Source organism: Cyprinodon variegatus, unplaced genomic scaffold, assembly GCF_000732505.1.
Source record: "Cyprinodon variegatus isolate N-32 unplaced genomic scaffold, C_variegatus-1.0 Scaffold610, whole genome shotgun sequence".
Classification (NCBI taxonomy): Eukaryota; Metazoa; Chordata; class Actinopteri; order Cyprinodontiformes; family Cyprinodontidae; genus Cyprinodon; species Cyprinodon variegatus.
In genome coordinates, this window is record NW_015151063.1 from 405,839 (window position 1) to 430,210 (window position 24,372).

The following is a 24,372-nucleotide window of genomic DNA, read 5'->3' on the forward strand; positions in this document are numbered from 1 at the left end:
TTAAACTTGAAATAATTACAGGTTTCAGTTACCAGTGGTGTCAATTTTTTACTTAAGTAGAAGTATAGATACTGCATTTTAAAAACACTCTGGTAAAAGTTGAAGTATCAACTTGACCTCTTTACTCAAGTAAAAGTGAAAAAGTATGTGCTCCAAAAACTACTTAAAGTATAAAAGTATAGGATGCCACTATATGAATTAAAATCTCAATTTGTTGACTATTTCAAAAAATACTTTAAGATAGGGCCAAGGATAAGGGAGGTCTTGTTGGTCTCCATCTCCATCTCCTGATATGTTCTCGCTGTGTCCGACCTTTCAGACGTTTCAACATCTTTTTCTGAATCCCACATTGTAGCATGGCATAGACAATTCACGTTAGCAGTTTGAAGAACACCTGCTTGCTTCTGATGATTTCGTTTAGCTAACCAATGAGTGTTTGCGTTCTATGACTCATCCAATCACACTAGTTTTCACTAGATGTAGATGGAGCCAATGATCTGCATTGGATGGAGCACATGACGGGAAATAAATATGAATAAACATAAAACCGAAGCCAAGAGTAACGAGTAACGATTCTTTTAAAAATGTAAGGAATAGAAAGTAAAGATACTTGTGTGAAAATGTAATGATTAGAAGTCAGAAGTAGGAAGTAAAATAAGTAATGGAGTAAAGTATAGATACCTAAATAGTTTACTTAAGTACAGCAACAAAGTATTTGTACTTCATTACTTGACAACTCTGTCAGTTACTGAGAAAAGTTTGGAAATTGCTGCTTTAAATGGTGAGATATTGACCTGTTTCTTCATGTCAATAATTTGTTCTGTGCCCCTATACAACAGTCCTCAGCCAGGCTCTACTGGTAGATTGGGTCTAGAACTGCCTCTGGAGAGCGCTGAAGGGATTATAGTGCAAACGGCAGACTTGAGAGCACATTGCACATAGCAGATCAATGCATCATGAGAGGGATGGCAGATCACAGCTGAACTTCTAGATTATAATTTAATTAATCTCATATGCATCTTCCTTCTATGTATATAGTGATTCAGTTATTGCTCTTTAGCTTGTGTTAAAGGCACTGAAGCAAAAGACTTTCCATTTATCCATCCATCTATTACATCTTAATCTGGGGTACATCCAGGACAGGTCACAGGTCCATCACATGCAAAAAGCCATTTGCCAAAAAAGTTATGAAGGTTTGGTTACGTCACATTCATAAATCCTTTGAAGGTTATATTGTAATGCTTTTATGCTATTCGAAATCCACTTCAACATTTAAAGTTCATATGGACAGCATACATTTCTGGAATGTATTTATATTGTCATATGGTCAGCATTTAGTGCTCATAAACTGAAAATAAGGACCCATTTTAAAACTAATTCCCTCCATAATTGTTGAATTAGCTTTTTTATAAAATCCTTTCAAGGATGTCATAATGACTATTGCTTTTCCAAATTTCCATCACATTTTTTATTTCCTGTATCTGATAGCATATTAATTCATCTATGGAGCCAGATTTAGCTTTTTTAAATTAATGATTGATATAAATTTACTTTTTGATGCAATTGGATAGTATTGAGATTTAACTATTCTGGAAAACTCCTGCAGAGAGTTTACAGCTGATGTAACATGGCTGATGTAATTTGACTGAGTAAACAATAATAGTTTCTAAAAAAACTTACTTCCTGGATCATAGAGAGCTAGGAAGCGAGGACCCACTTTGATTACTTTCCAAAAATAAAGGAGTAAAGAGACGCTGAAATGAAAAATCCATTAAATTGTCTTGGTATTGCTGAGTGATTGAAATATTTAGGGTGGGTCTTTGTTATAAAAGATGTAGAATTTGTAGTAAAAGAGTGGTACATTTCGAGTAACCCTAAGGACCAATGCGAGCTGTTTTTGTGAAAGTTGTCAAATAAACGATCTCTGAAACAAACTCCCGATTTGTGCGCATGCGCCAATCGCCAACATTCTACGAGCCTCCACGTCTGAGCGCGAGGAGTATGTAGCCAATCAGCAGCAGCCACAGTGTGTTTTGGAAACAACCTTGTTCCTGTAAAGTCCCGTATGACGGGCCGCACACAGACAGTTCTAGACGCTACTCGGCCCGTAAAGTTCCTCCGTTCTAAAAGGTTTTGCCGCTTTCCCAGCCTTTCTTTCGGCGAATCGACTCGCGCTCTACCGGTTCTGTTGTACTGAACGCTATCAAAGCCGCAGCAAGTGACCGAAAAGTGGAAATGGATTCCGGAGATATTCAACAAAAGACGATAAGTCTCGTCGTAAAAACGCCGAACCAGGCTCAGGAGGATCAAATCATTGAAGGGGTCGATATGAAGTGGACCATTGGAGACCTTAAGGCTCATTTATCCAGGGTTTACCCAAGCAAACCGGTGAGTCTAAAAGCTGTTGTTGAAGCCAAGCGGCTAAATGTTAGCTAGCTGCTATGTTATGGAATGTCACAGAGAGAAACCAGCTGTTAGCCATTTCCTCCATATCCGCCTGCCTGCTGGGTGTGTTTTCTACATTGATACCTTGGACGGATTTTAGAAGAAGCCTTAGAAATTGTTTGTGTTTATCTCCTAAATGTAGTCCTTTTTAAATGTTCTATAACCCAAAATGTCACTGTTCAGCGCGTTCTAACGACATTTTACATGAATTATATATGTTCGTCTAACGTTCAGCAATGGCGCTTTATTTCAGAACAAAAAAATATATATATATATATTAGGGCCCCGGCATGCTATATGTAGTCCTACCGAACCGTCACGGTTCGGCACGCGAATACACACCGTACGGAAGTTTAATATTGATCTGGACGCGGAACTGTTATTTTATAAGAGTTTCCTTCAGGACCCATTTGACCACTACCACCTGTAAGCTGTAATTGGTCCATAGACATATATATGTTAGGTTGATTTAAAAACATGCTATTTGAATTACAGGTTTTTCAATGAATCCATTTTAAGTTGATAAGAGGAGTGGAAAAAGCTGGGAAGTTTAATTCTGGGATGTGTTTACTTTAACATAGGAAATTCTTGAAAATAGTAATGGTAAATAAAAACTGGTTTCTGATGAACAGAATAGAGACTGTATCTTGATGTGGTTAAATTACCCAAAAAATATGTTTGCACAAGTATAAACACAATCTAACCATCCATTACTAATTTAATATTATATTATATGTTTTTTTTTTTTTTTTAAAGGCCTCCCTGAGTACTTGAACGATAATATCAGGGAGTTAGGCTCACTGGACACAAGATAGGTTTTTAACACTCATTGGGATGTAATCCCTGAGTTATAGGGAGGGTAAAAATATGTGATGAAATGCATATGTGTGACTCCCATGATATAAGAAAATGTACTATGAGATAAGTAGATGTAACATTTCTCAAATGAATAATTCAAATGCCATATTATCAAAAAATGTCACATTAAATATTTATTTATCCAATTTAATGATTAAAATGATAAATTAAATAAATATAATTAAAAATACTGAAATATTGAATGAGTGTTGTTATTTTCATAACAAAAAAATACAGTGAAGTAATTATACGTATTGCTTCACACTTTTACTGAAATGAAGGGTTATAGCATCTGTTTTAATGTCCAAAAACTGAGCCACTCACAAAGTTTTACAAGTAATTGGCTAAATCTGCTGTTTTAAAGAAAATTCCAACAATAGTTTAATTAGAAATGATAAAGATATTTTGAAATACTTTTAAGTTAATTAATAATACAGTAATATCATATCTATGTGTGTACTGCATTTGTTTTCTTTTTTATTAATGGAGTCCTTTTATTCATGTAGTCCTCAATGTGGTCAGAGTAGTGATACATAAAATAATATTACACGGGTAAAAGTAAATATATGGTGCCGTAAAGCTACACAGGGTACTTTCTCCAAAACTGGAAAAATGATCTAGAAATAAGTCAAAATGTCTCATATTAAGTGTATTTATCCTTAATTTGAGTAGGTAAATAAGATGATATGCCAACGAGTTGAGTATTCTTACTCTTAAAACAAGATATTTAGATAAAATGAACTTGAAATAAGACAATGCAATTGTTTTTTCTTATTTTAAATGTAAATTGTCTTGTTCCATTAGCAAAATGTCTCCTTTAACTCCTCAATTCAAGAACAAATGCACTTATTTTAAGAAAAAAATGACTCAAGCAAATGTATGACGTCAACCTTACTACCCAAGTTTAGCTTAAACTAATTAACAGTTTCCCAACTTTAATTTAGTAATAATTAGTCAGATAAATGGCCAAGTACACAGAGAGCTACCCTAAACCAAACACATAGCAGCTGCTGGATGATTAGAAATGGAGCTGTCTTTATTTTATAGGTGGGCCATAATTCAAAGATTTATTTGTGGTTGAGAAGGACAAAGTAGCGCCTGAAGGGCCTCAGCATTTCCCCAAACTGGAGTCGATTGCAGAAAGAGGATCTATGCTTCAGTGAGATTAGGTGGAGCCGTTAGAAGGTGAGATGAGTTTCAGATATGAACCTGCTAAACCGTTTAAGAGAAAAGCTGAAGTTTTCATGTTAAAGTTAATGATTATTCAATAAGCATGGGAAATGAGCCATGTGTTTTCAGCTGGTTCTATTAAGATAAAGGAACACATGGTTCATCGGTAGCACATGTTATCCGTAACATGCTGATAATGAGAGGAAATTTAACAAAGCAATCTCACCTTTAGATCAGTTCAGTTGTCAGTATTCTGCTTCGATCCACATTTTGATCCCAGACAGTGAGGTTGAATACGTGTGACATCAAGATGCTGTTTCATTCTTCTAAAATAATTTCTTCAATGATAAAGAAGGAGTTTGTAGACATTTGGGCTGCAACTAATGATTATTTCACAAATCGTTTAAACTGTTGTTAATATTTTGGATTAATTGAACAATAATCAGATAGCCAATGGTTCCTTGAAGATTTTTTTATGAAATTAAAGCTGGTTTCTAATCGAGGATTTCTGGATCTGATTGCAAAATGATTACATATTTTTTTTACAATTTTGATATAATTACTGCTCTAAGTGGGTTTCTCTGTCCGCTAAAGGCATGTTTAACAGCCAACAATTAATCGATTACTAAATTGGTTGACGATTATTTCAGTAATCGATTAATTAAGATTAATCGAATTAGTTGTTTCTGCCCTATTAGAAATATCTGGAATGGTTTTTGTTTTGTTTTTAGTGTGGTTTAAATCTATTGATTAATTTATTTAAAAGGTTGTTTAATTCTAGGACACCAATCATTGAAAATGATGGTTAAAAAAAAAAAAAAACTTCTCTAGTTTTCCAAAAGGCTAGATATCACCGAACTGATGTCACCATGGATACAACATCTGTCAAAGTACCAAATGTTTAAATGCCTATAATTTAAATTTTTTCCTTAGGCTATAAGTGATCAGAGATTGATCTTCGCTGGCAAACTGCTGCCCAATCATCTGCACATCAAAGATCTTTTCAGACAGGTATGGTTCTTTTTTAGCATCTACTATAACCCTGAAATACCATTAAACTAAAGTCCTAAATCATTTTGAACTCATTCATGCCAGATACAGGAAACATCCCAACTTCTCTTAAGTTGTTATTTTGATATTTAACTGCCTCCAAAGGATTTCCTCAGCTTGAGATCAGGTTCTCTTCTTTATGCATTTAGAATAGGTTGATATTCCACTCCTGATTTTTATCTTTTAACTCTTGACAGTCTGTTGTGAATGCTGTAAATCGACACACATGTTTAAGTAAACCTATTAGGGAAAGGTCAGTTTCTTGTGTTTTTTGGTTTAGTTGTTTTGGGTCACTTTTTCTAAACCAGTATTAGAAGTGGATAATATGGCCAACGCCCGAGAAACATGGCCAAGAAGGCTAACAACCGAATCCTGAACGTTATTTTGCCATGTTGATAAAACTCCTCCGATGCAACATTTAAGACATTTTCGCTTTAAAAAAAAACAAAATACACAAACTTTGCTTTAAGGCTGGAAAATAAATCTGTTTCAGATGCTGTAATCATAGACTTCAATGTGTTCTATATAAATAAATAACACTGGTTAGTTTCTTTGTTCCACTCCCTCTATTGATCTGGAGGATTTCTGATCTGTGGAGCAAGTTCACTGTCTTTACAATTTACATAATTTAATTTGGTGATTGCAGCATTTAGTTTTGCTTTCAGCCAATTTCATTTGCAGGGTTCTTCTGTTAAATATGATTTATGTGTTTGGATATTTAGTAGGTTGCTTCACGCATATTTTAGGAACTCGTTTCGTTTGTGTTTGCACCTGTCGGCCACCGTGCAGACTGGATTAGAGTATCCATGCCATCCTCTACTTTCTTAGTATAAGCTTTGCGGAGGTAACTCTGCTTTAACCAAAGAATTTTCAGGTCTGTGTTCAGAGCAGACAGGCGACGCCCAAAGCTCCATGCAAACACTGCAGGCTAAAACCAACCAAACGTCACACAGCAGGAGATTATTCTGGAGATCCAGCGTGTAATGACATTTGATAAGCAAATATGATGAGAGTGCAGAAGTCTAAAGGTCTTTAGCTTCTTACTTAGTTTCTTTGTTTACTGAAATGTTATATAATCATTTATTTCTATTTTTTTCACAGACTTAAAGCAAAAGAAGGAAAAGGTTTAGTTTTAATGAGTTTTTATACTTTGAGTGATTAAATGGTTTTTTTATTTTTATTTTTTCTTAGTCTGGTCTTCAGTTAAATAACCATGAACTTTAATTAACATGTAAATGCTGCAGCCAACCTGGCTGAAGGAGAAGTTGCTTTTTGTATTTACCCAGTTTGTTTTGATGTAAATTTTCTGCAATGGTTGCAGAAAAAGGTTGTTTTCGTCTCTGGGTGTCTATATGCACTAAAGGAACTTTCATCTTTCCTTTTTTGCAGATTGACTCCATTCCTACTTTACACCTGGTCTGCTCAGTGAAGAATCCACCCCAAGCGGCACTAAAGGTAAACATTCATTCAATTAAAACAGTCTTTAGATGACAGTTTCCTGGATTATTATCTGGGTGAGTTTACAGCTGCCTCCTAGGCAGATATTAGTGAGATGGAGACTCAGTGGAATCTGAAATGACTGTCAGTTGGGTTAAAGTTGTTCTCTGGACTTACCCCGGTATAAATCTGCTGCATGGAACAGCAAACCCTAAGAGGATAAAGGTTGTTTTTTTTTATTCGTGCAATTTTCATAAATTTCCATTTATTCGTGCATTGTGTATGCATGTTATTGTGAATGCAGCCTTAGCAGGTAGCCATTCTTCGTTTATCATTATTTCCTGGTCTCTTACTAAAATAGACAGGTAATAGCAAGGGCAGCTAATGTTAACAAAACTCTTTTTTTGACCGCAATGCAGGAGGAGGAGGAAAATCTGGCCTCCTGGAGAGCGCACCCTTGTGGTCGTTTCTGGTTAGCACAATCAAGCTACTATGGATTTCCTACAGGTTTCAGTTGAAGCCCAACTCCAACAACACATTTAAAAAGCCAGATATATACTGTAATCGCATAAAAACATTAAGTTGAAATTGAATTAGAAGTTGAAACTATAGCTAAAAGATGACTCAAATGATCATGATTATTAAAATATGCTTTATATGTCCCGATCCAGCTAACTTAATGAATAAATAAATAAATAGATAAATATAAAATGCTGCTAAATCAATGCTGATTGCTACAATTGATATCTAGGCCATTTGTTTTACATATATATTATGTAAAAATGTCAAATATAAACTTTGGTATATAAGACAAAATTAACCAAACCTCTCTCCCCTTTTGTTTTTGTTTTCTTTTCAGTTTGTGTGTATTTCTGTATATTAATTATTGTATATTGTTTATGTTTTGGTCATTATTTATAATAAATGTAAAAATATGGTAACAAAAAAAATGTAAAATTGGATAGAACAGAATAACCTTGATTGTCGCACCGTGGAGGAAATGAACCTGTTAACTCTAAAAGACACGGTGAAAGAGGATGACAGCGTTTTGTTTTTCCTTAAACAGTTCAGTGTGTTTTAGTCAATAAAATGCTTCCTGTGTTTTGGATGCAATCAAAGGTGAAAATCGGGTTATTTTAAACAATAATCATTATTTTTTTGACAAAAATGCCTAAGCTCTTTGGCATTTAGCATCTCATTGATGTCACCTTTTCCTCTAGCTGAACTGCATCTATACAGCAGTTTCAAATTATCTGGTTTCTCTAAGTGGTTTGAATTTATTACCAGTCAGCAGTTGTTTGCTTATTTTAAATTTGCATATTTATCTCCCTTGCACAGAGTTGGGTTCCTTTTTGCAGAACATACTTTATTTAACTTTTTTTTCATTCATACCTTTTAATGGCCTTTTTTTTTTCTCCATGCTCTAAATGCTTTTAGGAATAATGTGGTCTGTTGTCAGACTAATGGCTGAAACGTCCAGTTTTGATCTTGATAAAGCTTATAAAAAGCTGCGGACAGCAGGTGTGCTCCTTCGCCTCCTCCCTCCACACTGACCTGCTGTGAAGTGGAACGGTTTCATTTCAGCCGTCATCCTTAAAGATCTTACAGCTAAACTTAACTCGCTCTAGTTTCACTACCTTAATGCTCAGCTTTTCTAAGTGTTTGTGCATCTTTTATTCTGATTAAACCAAGAGGCTGCGGCTCCAGAGCGAAGGGGGATTATTTGATCCTTCTGCAGTGACTCTTCATAATTTACAAACTAATTATTTAATAACAAAAGCAGGGTTTAGCAGCTGTTTACTTTCTTTCATGAAATCGTTTTATTAGAGTTCTACAGAATGACATTAGTTCCATTAATTTTAGATCTATTTCCCATTAGGTTGGGAAAACATTTTATTTTTTTTATACCATTTTTGACAAGCGCCAACAGCCTATATACAAAACTGTATCCGTTCTATTTTTGCTTTTCTTTATTTCAAAACTTAAAATAGAGGTAAAATGTTTTTCATTTTCAGATCTTGCTGATATTTTACCAACATAGTGACTGGTCTGCTTTCAGGACGTGTAATATTACCAGCTCTAGATGTCTTTTATTATTCTGGACTCGGAGCAAAACCTTATTGGATTAAAAAGGTTTCGGTTTCTAGAATCTACTGAGCTACGAGTTCATTAGACTGTTTGTTTTTTCCTGCAGACAAAAGAAACAGAACAACCACATCCTTCCAGTTTAAGCCCACCTGTTCAGACTCCCGGCACATCGGAGCTCAGGCAGAGGAGGCAGACATCTTCAGCAGCCGCTGCTCCCACCCAAACCCAGGCGCCCACGTCTCCGTCTGGAGCTCCTGCATGGCCTAATTCAACACTGTAAGCTGGGGATTTTTAAAACGAGGTGTATGGGGGGGGAACTGAGTGTTTTAAGATCAATTGGAGCTAAAAGGAGTTGTTTTCCTGCAGGGCTGCAGCATCACAGCTGACCCCACCAGCCTTTCCGGCCTTATCTCTGTACAGCCCTCAGCAGCTCCTCTGGCTCCAGCATGTCTATGCAAGACAGTATTACATGCAGTAGTAAGTGTTGTTGTTAATCCTCTCATTTTTCCTTCATTTTTGTCCATTCTTAGTCATTAATTCTTATTTCCCACCAACAGCCATGCAGCAATGGCAGCAGCCGGCTCTGTTCCCCCAACCACCATGGTGACCGTTGGCCAGTACCCACCTGTTCCTCCGCACCAGGTTCCTGTCCCCGCCCCTTTAGCCAATCAGAACCCCATTGACAACCTGCCAGTGAATCAGAACCCGGTGCAGGACGGCGCTTTCATCAACGCGGGGGAAGCCAATCAGAACATGCGAATGAACGCGCAGGGCGGGCCCGTGATGGAGGACGAGGAGGACATGGAGCGCGACTGGCTGGACTGGTTGTACTCCGCTGCAAGACTCGGTGTCCTGCTCATGATCGTTTACTTCAACTCCAACCTGAGCCGCTTTCTGCTGGTGATGAGCACGCTCCTCATCATGTATCTGTAAGACCTCACTGCTGCTCTTCCTATTATTCTATCCAGTAAGAGAAACATAAATCTTCATTTAATGACAAACGAAGGAACCAGCTTGATATTATTTTTCAATAATGCTCATGTTTGAAAAGAAGCAGTAAACAAACGGTCTGGTTAAAGTTCACCTTAGGGCTAAAACAATTAATTGGATTAATCAATTATTGAAATAATCAACTAAGTTAGCAATCTAATAATTATTAACTGGAGTACAGAGACTGTAAAGATGCCTTTAGCTAAAAGAGGGACCCACTTAGAACAGTAATTATACAAAAATTGTAAAAAATATATAAACATTTTGCAATAAAAAAAAAAAAAAAAAAAGTAGTGTTGCACTGATACCAGTATCGCGCTTGGCCCCGATCCAGCACTAAAATGGTGGTATTGGTATCGGCGAGTGCAGACAAATAGGGCACCAATACCATTTTCAGAGCCAAAAGTTTATTCAAGTATATATACTGTAATTTTCGGACTATTAGCCACACCTGAATATAAGCCGCAGAAGCTAAATTGCATGATTTTTACATATACAAGCCGTACCGGACTATAAGCTGCAGGTTTTTTATGTTTAATGTCCGTCTTTCTCGCTGTCGTTCTGTCTTGTACCACTCGCGGAAGAAGTCTGCTTCCGGAGGACCTCCGCATTCCCCCGTGCGCGGCTACCGTACTTGTGTGTTGACGCAAATGTGACGTCAACATGGTGGATGGTAAAATCCATAGATTGAGGTATTACCCTAGTGGCCGTTAGTAGCCATTGTTATATAAGCCGCAAGGTCGAAAAATGGGGAAAAAGTCGCGGCTTATAGTCCAAAAATTATGGTACTTTTTTTTTTTTTTTACAGCCAAGTAGTATACAGTTCTTCATATATACACACACACACACACATCAATTTCTATCAGTATGGTATCGGTGTCGCCCCCTACTGCACAGCCAGGTATCGGTATCGGGGCCAAAAATGGAGCAACACTATCCAGAACTCCTCAGGTGGAAAAAAATGTTGTTTCATCTGGTCTAATTCTGTAAAAAAAAAAAATCTTCTTTAAGAAAACTTGCTATCTGATTATTAATCGACAAATTAATCGATTAGCAAAATAATGTTTTTTTGCAACCCTAGTTCACATACGGTTGGATTCTGACTACTAAGATGTTAGCTAAAGCCTGTTGGGCTATAATAAACGTCTACATCATCCCAAACACTTTGGACTTGAGGGGAAAAAATGTTCAGACTGAATCTTTGTTTTTGGTGGAAAAGAGTGAGGTACCTACAAAAGACACCTAATTGTTTCCTACGCTGTTCCCCGTCTCTTTGTTTTATTTAGAGACATTCTTGGTAACTGACCAGAAGGGGGAGCACTGCAGCATCTGTACAGAAGTAGCTGGCAAGAAGTGAACCTTTGTTCATAATGATTTATTTAGAAATATGATTAGTTCTGAAACATTCATTTAATGTAGTTTTAATTTCCTGTCTTTGAAAACAGAGTTTGACCTTTTTTTTTTTTTACCAGTTTAATATTTGTGCATGTCACTAAAGATTTGATAATCAAGCAGTCATGACTAAATTTAGGTAAAAATAGCTTCATGGATGCAAAATTCCTCATCACATGATTGTAATATGCCAATAAAATTTAAACACCTTAAAATTAGAATTGTTTTTAGTGTCTTTAGTTTTAATTAAAGATATTTGATAACTTGCAGACATAAAAACCCACATTTGTTCATTTTTCAGGAGGGTTCGCATCACCGAACGGGTTTATTGACCGAGACAATTTCTCTTTAGAGTTTTTATAATCAGGGATGTATTGATAGGATATTGATATCAGAACATCCGTCTGATTAAAACTAATATTGGAATATATTGACCTCTGAACTAGCGAGCTGCTAAACGCTACGCTTCTGTTTAAAATATTCTGTTTATGCTGGTTATGATAAATAGGTCAGCTCTTCTCATACCTGCTGTTGATTTTTATTTTCTGTTTAAGTAATATTACTGGATCAGATTTCGTTTTTGTTGCTTTAAGTGTTCTAAGTTATTGTTTAATGATAAATAATTAATCTGAAAAGTGTTAATATTGATAGAAAGCAATTTGTTGTCTCTGAAACTGCAGGCACACTATGGGCTGGTTTCCCTTCAGACGGCCAGCACCAGTCCAAGCACCCGACCTGCAGCCCCCTGAGGTCCAACACAACCAGCACAATGACATCAGGGACCCGGAGCCCAATCCTGTAAGGATTTTAGTTGTTTCCTGTTTATGCCTGCTAAATTCAGTTGGCTTTAACATTTGGCAATTAAATGATGTTGGTTCAGACCAGCTCTGTGGCTTTACTGTCTTCAAATGTTTATCCTTACTAAGAAACTTTTCTCTGTGACTCTTCAGGCTGACGAGCCGGCTGAAGGACAGATGGAAAACACAGCTGAGGAGTCTGAGGAGCCAATGGCAGCAGTGTTGGTTCCTCCTCACAGGGTGTCCATCATGTGGACCGCCTGGGTGTTCTTCAAAACGTTCTTCTCCTCCCTCATACCTGAGGTTCCTCAGGGCCTAGCCAACTGAGTCCCTGGGACAGCGGCGGTTACCTTAACACGGTCACCTAATAGCGCGCGGGGATCCTACCAGCTCCTGTGTGGAAGTGAATCTTTTAGGAAGTGGCGCAGCGAACAGCAGCCAGATGTAGACGCTACCAAAGAAACCATAAACTGGCATCTTCTCGCTGCTAGTTTCAGGTTTCTGATCCACCTTCATGTTTTATGCTCCATTAAAAGCTCTGTAACAGACAGACGGTGGGACCTGAAAGCTAGAGAATGAATCTTCCTTCTGCGCTGATTTGTTATATTCAGTTTCCTCTTCCAGTTTTAGGACTTTTATTCTGAAAGGATTCATATTCCAGTAGATGAACGAATGTGATCTTCACACATTAGTTTGTTAACCATAGATTTTGTTCTATGAATCTGTGTTCAGATTTCTCTCAGTAGCAGGTGGGAGGAATTTTTAGACGCAGCCTAAAGGACTGAAATAAGAAAAACTTGTGTTACCATTTTAACTTAAGGTTCTCATATACATTATTTTAGGGATAAAAATCTAGTAAAAAATAAAAAAGACTTAATGAACTTAATAAAACAAAATGTCAGACTCGAGGAGGAACATTTTGTATTTAAATCGACTGTAAAGAAACAAGGAACTCAAGTCTTGGATAAAAACAAGGAAACTTTTTTTATCCTCTTTTTGTCCCTTTTCATTCCAGCTTTTAGAATTTTAGGTGAATTCTTCTTTTTATTGAAAAATTCCACATAGCCATAAATTAAAAATGTATCATTAAAAAAAAAAAAAGCTGTAAATATATTATGTACACAGCGCACTTTACATCTTATGTCTGTCATATGCAAGCTTCTGAATAGAGAGAGGTTATGAGGTTATAACTTTAAGGGCTCAGAGCTTTTTCTAGTTTTTTTTTTTTGCACAGAGGAACAGAGATAAAAATTACAGATCAAATTCAAAGTAAAGCCGTGAAAATACGTCACTATGTGGAGAAACTTAAACCAAGGTGATTTTGTGACTTCATGAATTTCTCCACCTCTTCGTTTTTATCTTCATGGAAGTAATGAGCTACATGTATGACAGGAACTTTTATCATTTCATCCTTTTGCATGAATATTGATCTGTAATCCTGTATATTTTCTGAAGCTGTATGTTTAAGTTCCCTTAGGGGAAAAAAACAAAAGATAGTGACATTTGTCACTGTGTAAAGTGGAAAAGGACCCTTTTCTAGTGGCAATAGTTGCCCTTGCTTGTACAATAACTGTGTTTATGGGATTTTGTTATAACAAATGCAATAAATGTTTGTACATCAAGTATTTTTGTGATTTATTTTTTTCTATTTAGGTGCTTCATCCTTTATTGAAACAAAGGTTCTTTGCTTTTCAATTGCATCTAACAGTAAACAGTCATGGGGAAGTGGTGCTTAGGATGTTAACCCAAACCTCTACAGACGGTGCTGTCACAGTTCAATATTCATGGTATTCTGTTTTTCGTGGGATTGTGCATCAGTTCATTTTAACAGGTTTTGTAAAATCAATTTATGCTAAACTTTGAGGAATCAGAAGTTGAGGCAGTGGGGTAAACACTGGCACCCTTGTACAGGGGCTCAATTCAAATACCTACAGATCTGTAAGGACACTTTAGCCATGGTGGAAGTGCGTTAACGGTGCGTTCTGAATTGTGCTGCAAAGAAGGAGATAAGACCAGGAAGCGCCGATGCATCCAGGGTTAAGTACTCTCCAATGCAGCCGTCACATGTTGTATGGCCTTCTCTGTAATGCCACTTCCTGGTTGCCTATTTTCAAAATAAAGGCCTCTAGAGCTTAAACAAAGACAACCTGGATGTACAGGCACAGCCCACCTCACAGAGTCTAACAAAAATACTTATTTCATGACATCCACTCTGATGCAAAGCGTACACATAATGTAACAGCGAGCTTCAGTCGTTTACTACATCTGTTGGTGTAGCGGCTAAAATCCTCTAAAGCTACTGGTTGCTATTCCTGAAAGGCATTGGTTTTATGTGCACTCAATTAAGATTATCACGACAATCTTTACTTTGTCTTATAATAAAGTCATTTATTATCAGAACAATGTCCATCGTTTTAGTACTTAACTTTACATAAACATAAATTCGACATTAATCTGAACCAAACACTGAAAACTGTTGCCTCCTCCCGTTAACAACACCTGAACAGAATCATGGTTGACCTTAAATAACCCCATCAGACAATCAGAACTCAAAATATTGCCCCCTGGTGGGGAGAAGCACAGGACAGGGCAAATGGCTCCTACTTTTTTTTTGTGGTTCTTTTCATGAAGGCTGTAGTCTTATTTATTAGCATTATTGCTCCCTAATCTGTAGTTTCTCCCCCCGGATAGAGTTCTTACTGAGCTGATAAACAGGCTTTTATTTGAACTTCAATCATCAGAATCAGCTGTGCTAAAGCAGAGGAACCTCTAAAACCTGCCGGACAGCGGCCCCTGAGGACCAACTTTAGGTACGCCTGGGCTAGGAGCTGCAGTTTGAGGCTTTTTGGATCAGGCAATCTGAGAAGTGCTACAGTATTAGCTACAACAGCTAGGCCATTTTTAAGCCTGACGGAAAGTAAAAAAAAAAGTTTTTTAAAGAGAAATGCCAAGCCCCCCATACAGTCAACAATGAGATATACCCTGCAGAAGTTATTCTAAAAATAGACACTGTTTGGCCTCAGCTTTAGTAAGTAAATAAGATGATCTGCCAAAGAATATTTTTTTTCCTTTAAAACAAAATATCTAGATATTATGTAGCCTACTTGGAATAACAAAGAATAACATACATTTCTCCAATGTGAGATCAATAAACGTCAGTTATTGCTATTATCCTCCACCCCATTATTTTCCAGTGTTGTCAATTTCCAGTCCTAAATGTCACATAATCATCTAGTCTTTCTTTTTGCTCGCCATATACCAACTTTGCACCCAAAAACATATGCATAGCACTAAATACTGAGCTTTTTCAAGGTATATTCACAAATAAAACACAGAAAAATCTGATCTAACAATAAATAAAAGATCCTGAAATATGTTCATTTGCACTTTGAGCAGATGATCTGCCAATATAAAGAGTATTGTGATGTTAGAATAAGATAATTAGGTATTATGCACTTAAAATAAGAGAAAGAAGTTAGTAATAATAAATCGTCTTATCCCATTGGCAAATTATCTTACCTGCTCACCGCAAGGAAAAATACACTTATTTTAAGAAAAAAGGTTTTAATATTTGCAGTGAACACAGGAATTATCAGACAGAGACCTCAATGTGAAAAGTGATCTAAAAACTAGAAAATATTTCTTAAATCAGTGTATTTGTCTTTAATATGAGCAGCTAAATGAAATAATCTGATAACTGGATTTAATATTTTTGTCTTTCTTAAAACAGGGACATTTTGTTTGAGTTTTTTTTCTCAATTTAAATGTAAATCACCTTGATTTAAAAAAAAAAATGACTTAACAGCTTAAAACAAGGAAAAATATTCACATTTCAAGAAAGTTTGTTTGCTTTCATTTACATTTTTGCAGCGCTTCATCAGATCTGTGACCTCCCCTTTTTTTTACCCCCTCTTTCTGTAACATTTAAGCCATTTGGGAGATTTGGAGGACAAATACCTGAAGGGTATGAATACCAGGACTCAGCTCCTGTATCTAGTTACACTGAGAATTTGCACATATTAAACCCTCTTTGTTCAGTCAGAGCTGCTGGAGCGACGTTGGCCACCCTGACAACAGATAAAACTGGAAGATTTAAACACATGTTAATCTTTCTCTCTTTTCTTCACAAATTAAAGCTAATTTATGTGGTCATGTACAGTAACATTAATGGCTTTTGGCTGTTTGTTTACCTTTATCCTATTTTAGAAACCTAAGTTTTTGTTTATTTTTTGGTGTCTAAAAGCTCAAATGTATTACGTTCTGCAGTTTACATCACAGAAGTTGCACTTTGACCTGTTTTTTTGACCCCTACAGTAACCCACACAACCCCTCTGCTTCTGATTGGATGAAAAAGAAAGGTACACTGAGAGCTTCAGGACACTGAACCATGCAATCTGTGTGTTGGTAGGCTACAGAACGGTATCTACCATAAACTAAGAGCAGGATGCCGGCTGATATTTTTCTCCGTTTGCTGATCCTGTGTCTGTATGGAACGATCCATGGCTGTCTGCAGGATCGCGCTTCAGCCTACAAATACACTGGAGCTGTATGCAGACTAACCCACCCTGCTGCTGCTGTGTGTGAGTAGTAACATCCTTTCATATCTGAAGCTCTTTTTTGTATTATTCTTCTACAGTTTAAAATATAAATGATACCAAATACAACCAATCAATGTAGAATGGCTTTAAACTTCAGATTTGAAGTCTGAAATTCAGTCCTTTATGCAACTTTTGTTCCATCTGTCATTGCTTTGTTCTGGATTAATCTATAGCTCTCCAGTTCCTCAAAAGGTCTTGTTTGTTTTACTTTGAACTTTGGCTTTTCTTTTGCTTTTGCTTTGCAGGATCTGACTGTTTTCTGAGGAATGTGCTACTATTAAGCCTCATTAACAAACAATAATAGAAATGACCTTTGAATCACACTGCAAGAATTGAAATCTAATTAATTATTTTCTTCTTAAAAATAAGTGCATTTTTCTTTAATTCAGGAGGGAAGTGAGACACTTTGCCCATGGAAAAAAATACAATTTACATTTAAAATAAGAATAAACAATTGCATTGTCTTATTTTAGGTGCATATTATCTAATTTTCTTAGTTTAAAATAAAAAAATACTCATTCCATTGGCAGATCATCTTATTTACATACTGAAGTTAAGGGTAAATACGCTTAATTTAAGAAATTTTTACTTGTTTCTAGATCATTTTCTCAGTGCATTGAGACAAAAAAAGGTTCCTAAAATCAAAGAGCCACGTTTCATTTGCATAATTAAAAGCATTACTTTCAAACTAAATTTGTTCTTGGTTATTTCCTTTTGGATTAAATATCCAAAAGGAAGCACAAAGGAGTGACAAATAGAAAATAGCTTTTCAGTTCCATTAGGGATGAGAGTAATTACATTGCACTGGATAAAATCAAAATCTAGATAAGTCCCTTTTTTCTTAAAATAAGTGCATTTGTTCTTGGATTGAGGAGGTAAAAGGGACATCTTGCAAGTGGAAAAAGACAATTTACACTTAAAATAAGAAAACACAATTGTATTGTCTTATTTCAAGTGCATATTATATATTATATATTATATATTTCTTGAATTGAGCAGGTAAATGAGACTGTTTGCCAATTAAATAAAACAATTTACATTAGAAATAAAAAAAAAGCAACTGTATTGTCTAATTTCAAGTCTACAATATCTAATTTTCTTATTTTAAGTGTAAAAATACTCATTTCTTTAGCAGATCGTTTTATTCACCTACTAAAATGAAGGTTGAATACACATATTTAAAGAAATGTCTACTTATTAGTGTAGATAGTTTTTGCAGTGTAACAGATTGTACCTGACACATAATATCAGAAAAAGAACAGTCATATAGGCTGGAAGTCTGCTTTGCTGCTTCACAGCCTGAATAACTTACAGGAAATGGAAATATGACTTCATCTCAATTCCTGACACTTCCTGAATGAAGCCCACTAACCATCATTTACAAAAAAAAAAAAACCTTAAACACATTGAAATTAGATTCTGTTTTTTCTAAATGTTTCAAAGCACACGTCGAAAGAGCTACGCCAGTTTTGCTTTAAAACCTTCAGTGTCATAAGGATTATAAAATAAAGTTTTTGCAAAGAAGAATGTCAAACTCTCAGTAGCAGTGTTTTACTCCAACTGTGAGAAATACACTGAAAAAACTGTTCTGAAAATAAATAAAACTTCTTAAATTAGTGTATCTGCCCTTAATTTGAGCAAGTAAAGAAGAGGATTTTCCAATTGATGTAATATTTTACCCCATCGGTAGAAAATAAACAAATTTACTTGATTACTTTACTTAAGTACTTTTTTTTAGTATCTTTATTTGAGTCATTTTTGTAGTTCTTTCAGGTGGTGTATATTTTGTAGCAGAGTGGTTCTACACGTCAATACATCAGGTGGTTTCAGAAAGTCACAAGGTTCATTAAAATTATTCAGAAAATAATACAGAAATGTACTGATATTTGAAAATTTTATATGTATTTTTTAATAATTAAGTGCCGTAAAATGCATCTTTGAATACTTAAGTATTTTTGAATATGAGTACTTCTTTGAGTAGATTATTGACTAAATAACTTTTAGTTGTGGTTTAGTAAGATTTGACAATGAATATCAATACTTTTACTAATATACTATTGTTGAGTACTTCGTCCACCACTTATGGAAGACGATTAGGGCAAATGAAAAAGTAAAAAAAATTATTTTCAATTTTATTTCAATTTAATATGGGGAAAAAAGTCAGAATTCTGAGAAAAGAAGTCAGAATTCTGACTTTTTTCCCCCATATTAAACTGAATATGGGAAAGTCAGAATTTTGAGATTAAAGTCAGTATTCTGAGATTGAAACCAGAGCTGTGAGAAAAAAGTTAGAATTCTGGGATTAAAATCAGAATTCTGAGAAAACTGATTTTTTTTCCATTGGCCCTAATCCTCTTCCATAACCACTGTATACCCCTTAAGCTAAGATGATAAAATGTTATGTCTGTGAAATAATATCACAGAAAGCGTGTCAGATAATGGATGGATGGATGGATGGATAATATAACAGAGTAGTTTTTTTTTTAATTTTTTTAAGTAAATTCTCTTTCCTTAGTTAACTGCTCAGACCAAGGGAAAATATACTTTTTTTTTTTTTTTGTTGAAATTTACGTATGTTGTTTAAATTTAGTTTCCTTTTTTTGTTTCTTTTGGTTTGCAAAAGATGAAAGTCTAACAAATAATAAATTTGTATTCCTACAACTGTCTCCCATTGAGTATACAATCCTCTTTCCCAATAATTAAGGGAAGGGAAATCCAATCCCCAAACTAATCCTGTGCTTTTCTGTCTTTAGTGAATGAGAAAACCACTAAAGTAATCGAGGCAGCATTCCAACACGCCCGTTACCCCAGTATGAAAGGAGAGAAATCTGCTGGCTTTTTGGGAAAAGTGTTATACGGCCTAGAAAAGTAAGTGGTGACGCCAAATGTCCACATAAATGGATCCACAAAACACTATTGCAGTTTTTGTCTTTGTAACTTTCTCAGTTTGGAGATTTTCAACCTGTCGATCGGCCAGAGTGAGTTTGAGCTGCGTCCAGGGGAGGGAATCGGTCTGCAGATTAACAACGTCTCTGCTGTGTTCAGTGGGACCCTTCAGTACGGATACGGCAGCTGGCTGTGAGTCTGCAAGGCTGGAGCAAACTTCTACTGCTCAATAAAAACATACATTTCCTTACAAGCCCCTTATGTTTAGTAAAGTTTAAACCACAAATATTATAACATTTTGTCCAAAATGATGAATAATCAGAAGGTAGGAGATTCCAAGAGGTGAAAGAAAATTGTTTTTGTTTAGTTTAAACAAAAAATAAACTAACATGTATTAATATTTGGTTTTGGAAAATATTTATATATAATTATAATTATTTTGGTATGATGGTAGATGGTTGCAAAAAAAAAAAAAAAAAAGCTAAAAAAATAAAAAAAAACATTTGATGGAGCAGAAAATAATGCTGTTATAGAAAAAAGCTATTTTGACATAAAATAGATGTGAGCTAAAAGGAAGTGGAAAATGCAGCCGACCAGTAGGAGGAGGCATCAAATAACATGAGACCCCAGCACATTTATAGATGCTAAAATACGGCTGTTGAAAGACTTAGTAAAATGTAGCTGTAGACTTTAACTGGGCTGTTCTAACACATGACTGTCCTTTGATTAAAGTATTCTATGATAGATTTGACTGAATCATTAATAATGTTAAGAATTTTTCCTCTCTGCTCTGTCTGAGGTGTTGAGGTGCAGCTTTCAACATGTTTCCCCCTGGATTGCCCTCTATTTCACTTGATCCCTCTTCCCATCCATCCTGAAGTAGCTTTCCAGCTTTCCTTATGATGCTGTGCTCAGGTTAACCTGCAGTATTTTGTATGGAAGACAAGAAGTTTTTTTTTTCTTCTTCTTCTATGACCAGAAGAAAAATGGCTTTTATTCTGTCTGGCTCAGTCATTCACAAACAGAACTTGCGCTTATGCATCATTCAAACTGGTCCTTTATAAACTTCATACACTTGAGCTGTAGATGTCTGCAGCTACAGTTTAGTCTATGTGACTTTGGGCCTTTTGCTTGCTTCTGTGATTAATCCTCTTATTTCTCGGCCCTCCAGGTCAGTCCGATTACCTCTGAAATGTTTGGGATAATACTCCATAACCCAGTTCACAATTCAGGGGTATCGGAGCAAAATTTATTCCATAATTCCTTTTTTTTTTATTATTATTATTATTTGCCAAAAAAAAAAACTTAAAAGTAAAAAGATTGCAAATGTTTGCATTATCACATTAAACAACATAAAATACACCATGGTTCATGGTTAAAAAAAAAAAAAAGATGTTTTATCTGTTGTCTTTATCTGCCAGGGTTAATGTTGCACAGAGACTTGATTTTGAGGTCGAAACTCAGATCGATCTTGGAATCAACCCAAAACTATGTAAGTACCGGTCATTTTCTTTTTCTTTTCGTATGATTTAAGTTGACTATTGACCTTTTTGGAGCCTTTTATCTTTCAGCAATTATAAAAATATGATTTAAAAATGTTTGCAAAAAGGCATCTTGTGTTTTAAATATGATCAGATTATTAAATTATCTTAATGTTATTAGTAAATTTTTATTTTTATTTATTTTTGCCCTTTCTTCAAATGTAAATCATTTATTTTATGCTGGCTGGTTAAATGAGACAAAATCTTATGTAAAATCTTTAGAATTTCTAAGAACATAAAGTGCTGGTAATTTTCTTTCTTTTGTGAGTAAATTTCATCTGCTGCATTAATTCCCTGTTCTTGAATCAAAGTATAATATAATATCATATTTTGCTACTTTATTATTATTATTTTATTATTTATATTTTGTTATTGTTTCCTTTCCTTTTATCTTTGGTTTTCTTCTATATTACGATATGCTTTATACACTTTCTGTAAAATGCTGTTCTGCCCTGGAAAAAAATCTAAATCTAGAAAAGTCTTTTTTTTTTTTTTTAATAAGTGCATTTGTTCTTGGACTGAGGAGATAAAAGAGACATTTTGCCAATGGAACAAGACAATTTACATTTAAAATAAAAAAAACACACATGCATTGTTTTATTTCAAGTGCATATTATCTAATTTTCTTATTTTAAGAGTAAAATACTAGCTCCACTTGCAAACTATCTCATTTACCTGATCAAATTAAGGGTAAATACACTTAATTAAGGAAATGTTTAATTTATTTCTAGATCGTTTTTCCAGTGTGTACTGGTACCTGATGTAATGTACAGTGGTTAAATGAATTAAAAATAAATAAATTAGCTTTAGTGCCCTCCTAGGTATTCAGGATGACCTTTCACCACCCATTCTCAGCAAACTTTAATAAAATGTTCTTCAACCCTTATTAGTTTCTATTCTACCAATTGTTCCTATAGACAATTGCATTGCTCTCTGTCTCACTCTTCTGACATATTTTTCCTTTCGTTCCCTCATCTTTAGATTGTGGCAATTCAAAGGTAGCTGCAGACACATCTGATTGTTACCTGAATTTTCACAAGTTTCGCCTCTACCTGCAGGGAGACAAAGAGTAAGTAATTAAACTACATTAGGAATAAAAAAGTTTACAAACATGTTAAAATGAAGGTTTGTGATTCAATCAACAATACATTGGTTAAGGTGAAAAAAGATGCTGTTGTGGGATATTATCATGGGGGTGACCAGGCAGGAAGTGATGTGCACTGAGGGCAGGCTGGAAACTGATTAGGCTCAACACTAATCACACTGCACCAACTGGAAATAAATAAGTAAAAAAATCAGTAGTTTACAAATAAAAAATCAGTGAAGACAGACTAAATTAGCATGAAGCCCTTGAAAATAAATGCACAGATATTTTTATATCTTTGTGGTCTAAATTGGTTATAGTTCTGCATAATATATACACAACAAAGGTTAAGCAGCTGTTCTTTATGTCTAATCTTATAGAAGCTTCTTCATTGGCTGCAGGGACTCATAATGTTCAGCTTTTCTCCATAAAGAACATAATCTAGGACCTACAGATCAACTGTATTCCTAATGGGAATAACTGAAGTATATTTTATTCTCTGGGTACTGGATTCTGATATCAAGAGGTATTAAAATTTTTCATTAAGTTTATATTGTTAATTTAACCAATAACACAGTTAGATACAGAGATGAGGAATTATCTCAGGATATAAAATTTGTGGTCAGTGTTTGCACTAAACAGAAGTTTTGCTTTCGAGAAAACAATCAGCTCTGTTCAGGGGCGGATCTAGAAAAATATTAATGGGGTGGCGAGAGGGGGGCAGGAATTTTTGAGGGGTGGCAACATATGACATCACAGTTTGGTGAGAAATAGTATGTACAGTGCATGTTTCATGTGAAACAGTTCATATTGCAAATATATCATACAATATAATCTCACTTGATAGGAGATAGAAGCATGATAACATTATTTCAGGTGGGGCATCATCACAGGAAAGGTATTAAGGTAAGACACAAGTGCTGAGTCGCAGATATGTGACATTAACTGTGTCAGAGAGGCAGCCTGCAGCATTTGCACAAAAAGAAACTATAGAAAGTAAAACTTACCCAACAGAGATCTATGGACTGAGCTGGACTAAAGTGAGCATAAATACACAGTAGAAAAAAACGGGTCAAGGCACCCAAACAAGGTACTGGACATCGCTTTTATTGTTACTCAGATCACACATTCACCCCATTTGTTCCTCAGTAACTTCCTCAGTAACTGAGAAATACAGCACAGTATACACAGTATTCACAGCAGTTCAGGCGACATGAAAGGGACATTTCATGCATGTAAATATGCTGTAGATAGAGCTGCTGTATCAATAAATCAGCAAAAAGGCAGGTTCTGTATGTTACATAAACATCTCCACAAACCTGTAAAGAAGCAACATAAATACATTTTGCTCCCAGTCTGAAAAAGTGCAAAACATTTTGTGAGTAGGTTCATACAGGTCGTTTCTGGATACTTTCATACTACGAAAAAATTCAAAAAAATAAACATAAAAAAAATAATAACACTGTTTCATATTTAGCAGGATTTACACCAGTATCACATTTGTAACTTTGTTTCTCACACTTTTGGTTTTAGTAAAAGTAATACTTTTTCTCAAAGATTTAACAGCTCTGTAAACGCTCACCAGAGAGCATGAAGTTACCATGCCTATAACAGCTGAATGGGGCGATTTCCATGCTGCTCAGCAATGCGCTGTACAAATTTAGCTCGATCCAATGCCTTTGTGTGTTTTTATTCCATGCTGAGTACAGCCAAACCTGTCTCTTTTCTGTCATAGTTGATTGCAACTATGTCTTTATGAGTGTTTTTAACTCTTTTATCCCCTGTCTCCTTTCCACACGACCCCTGGCTCCCTCGCTTTGCCACACTCAGTTTTCAAAACAAATCAGTCTCTGATTGTCTTTGATGCCGCTCTCGCGTCATCTCGTGCTGCATTCACTGCAGTCAGACATTGAGGATTAGCATTCGGTAATCGTCAAATTAGCCATAATTTATAAGCCTTGCCACGCCTACCACTAACTGGTGTGGTAGCAGGGGTGGCGAGGCTGTCTTTGTCACCCTATTTTAGGGTGGCATTT

At 35.5% G+C, this 24,372-nt stretch overlaps 2 protein-coding genes across 2 annotated transcripts in view; both read left to right on the forward strand.

The window, feature by feature from the left end:
• The first annotated feature begins 2,040 nt into the window (after positions 1 to 2,040).
• Positions 2,041 to 13,709, forward strand: herpud1 (homocysteine-inducible, endoplasmic reticulum stress-inducible, ubiquitin-like domain member 1). The gene is made up of 8 exons (XM_015392860.1): positions 2,041 to 2,388; positions 5,407 to 5,484; positions 6,913 to 6,978; positions 9,155 to 9,324; positions 9,415 to 9,525; positions 9,606 to 9,977; positions 12,111 to 12,228; positions 12,381 to 13,709. Exons 1-8 carry the CDS (start codon positions 2,236 to 2,238, stop codon positions 12,552 to 12,554), a joined length of 1,242 nt encoding a protein of 413 aa, XP_015248346.1. The 5' UTR covers positions 2,041 to 2,235; the 3' UTR covers positions 12,555 to 13,709.
• Positions 13,710 to 16,351: 2,642 nt separating this feature from the next.
• Positions 16,352 to 24,372, forward strand: part of cetp (cholesteryl ester transfer protein, plasma) — an 18,826-nt gene continuing 10,805 nt past the window's right edge. The window contains exons 1-5 of the mRNA XM_015392856.1: positions 16,352 to 16,807; positions 19,579 to 19,693; positions 19,772 to 19,903; positions 21,133 to 21,203; positions 22,234 to 22,321. Of these exons, the coding sequence (XP_015248342.1) occupies positions 16,672 to 16,807; positions 19,579 to 19,693; positions 19,772 to 19,903; positions 21,133 to 21,203; positions 22,234 to 22,321 (542 nt within the window). The 5' untranslated portion in view covers positions 16,352 to 16,671. The remainder of the gene's footprint in view (positions 16,808 to 19,578; positions 19,694 to 19,771; positions 19,904 to 21,132; positions 21,204 to 22,233; positions 22,322 to 24,372) is intronic.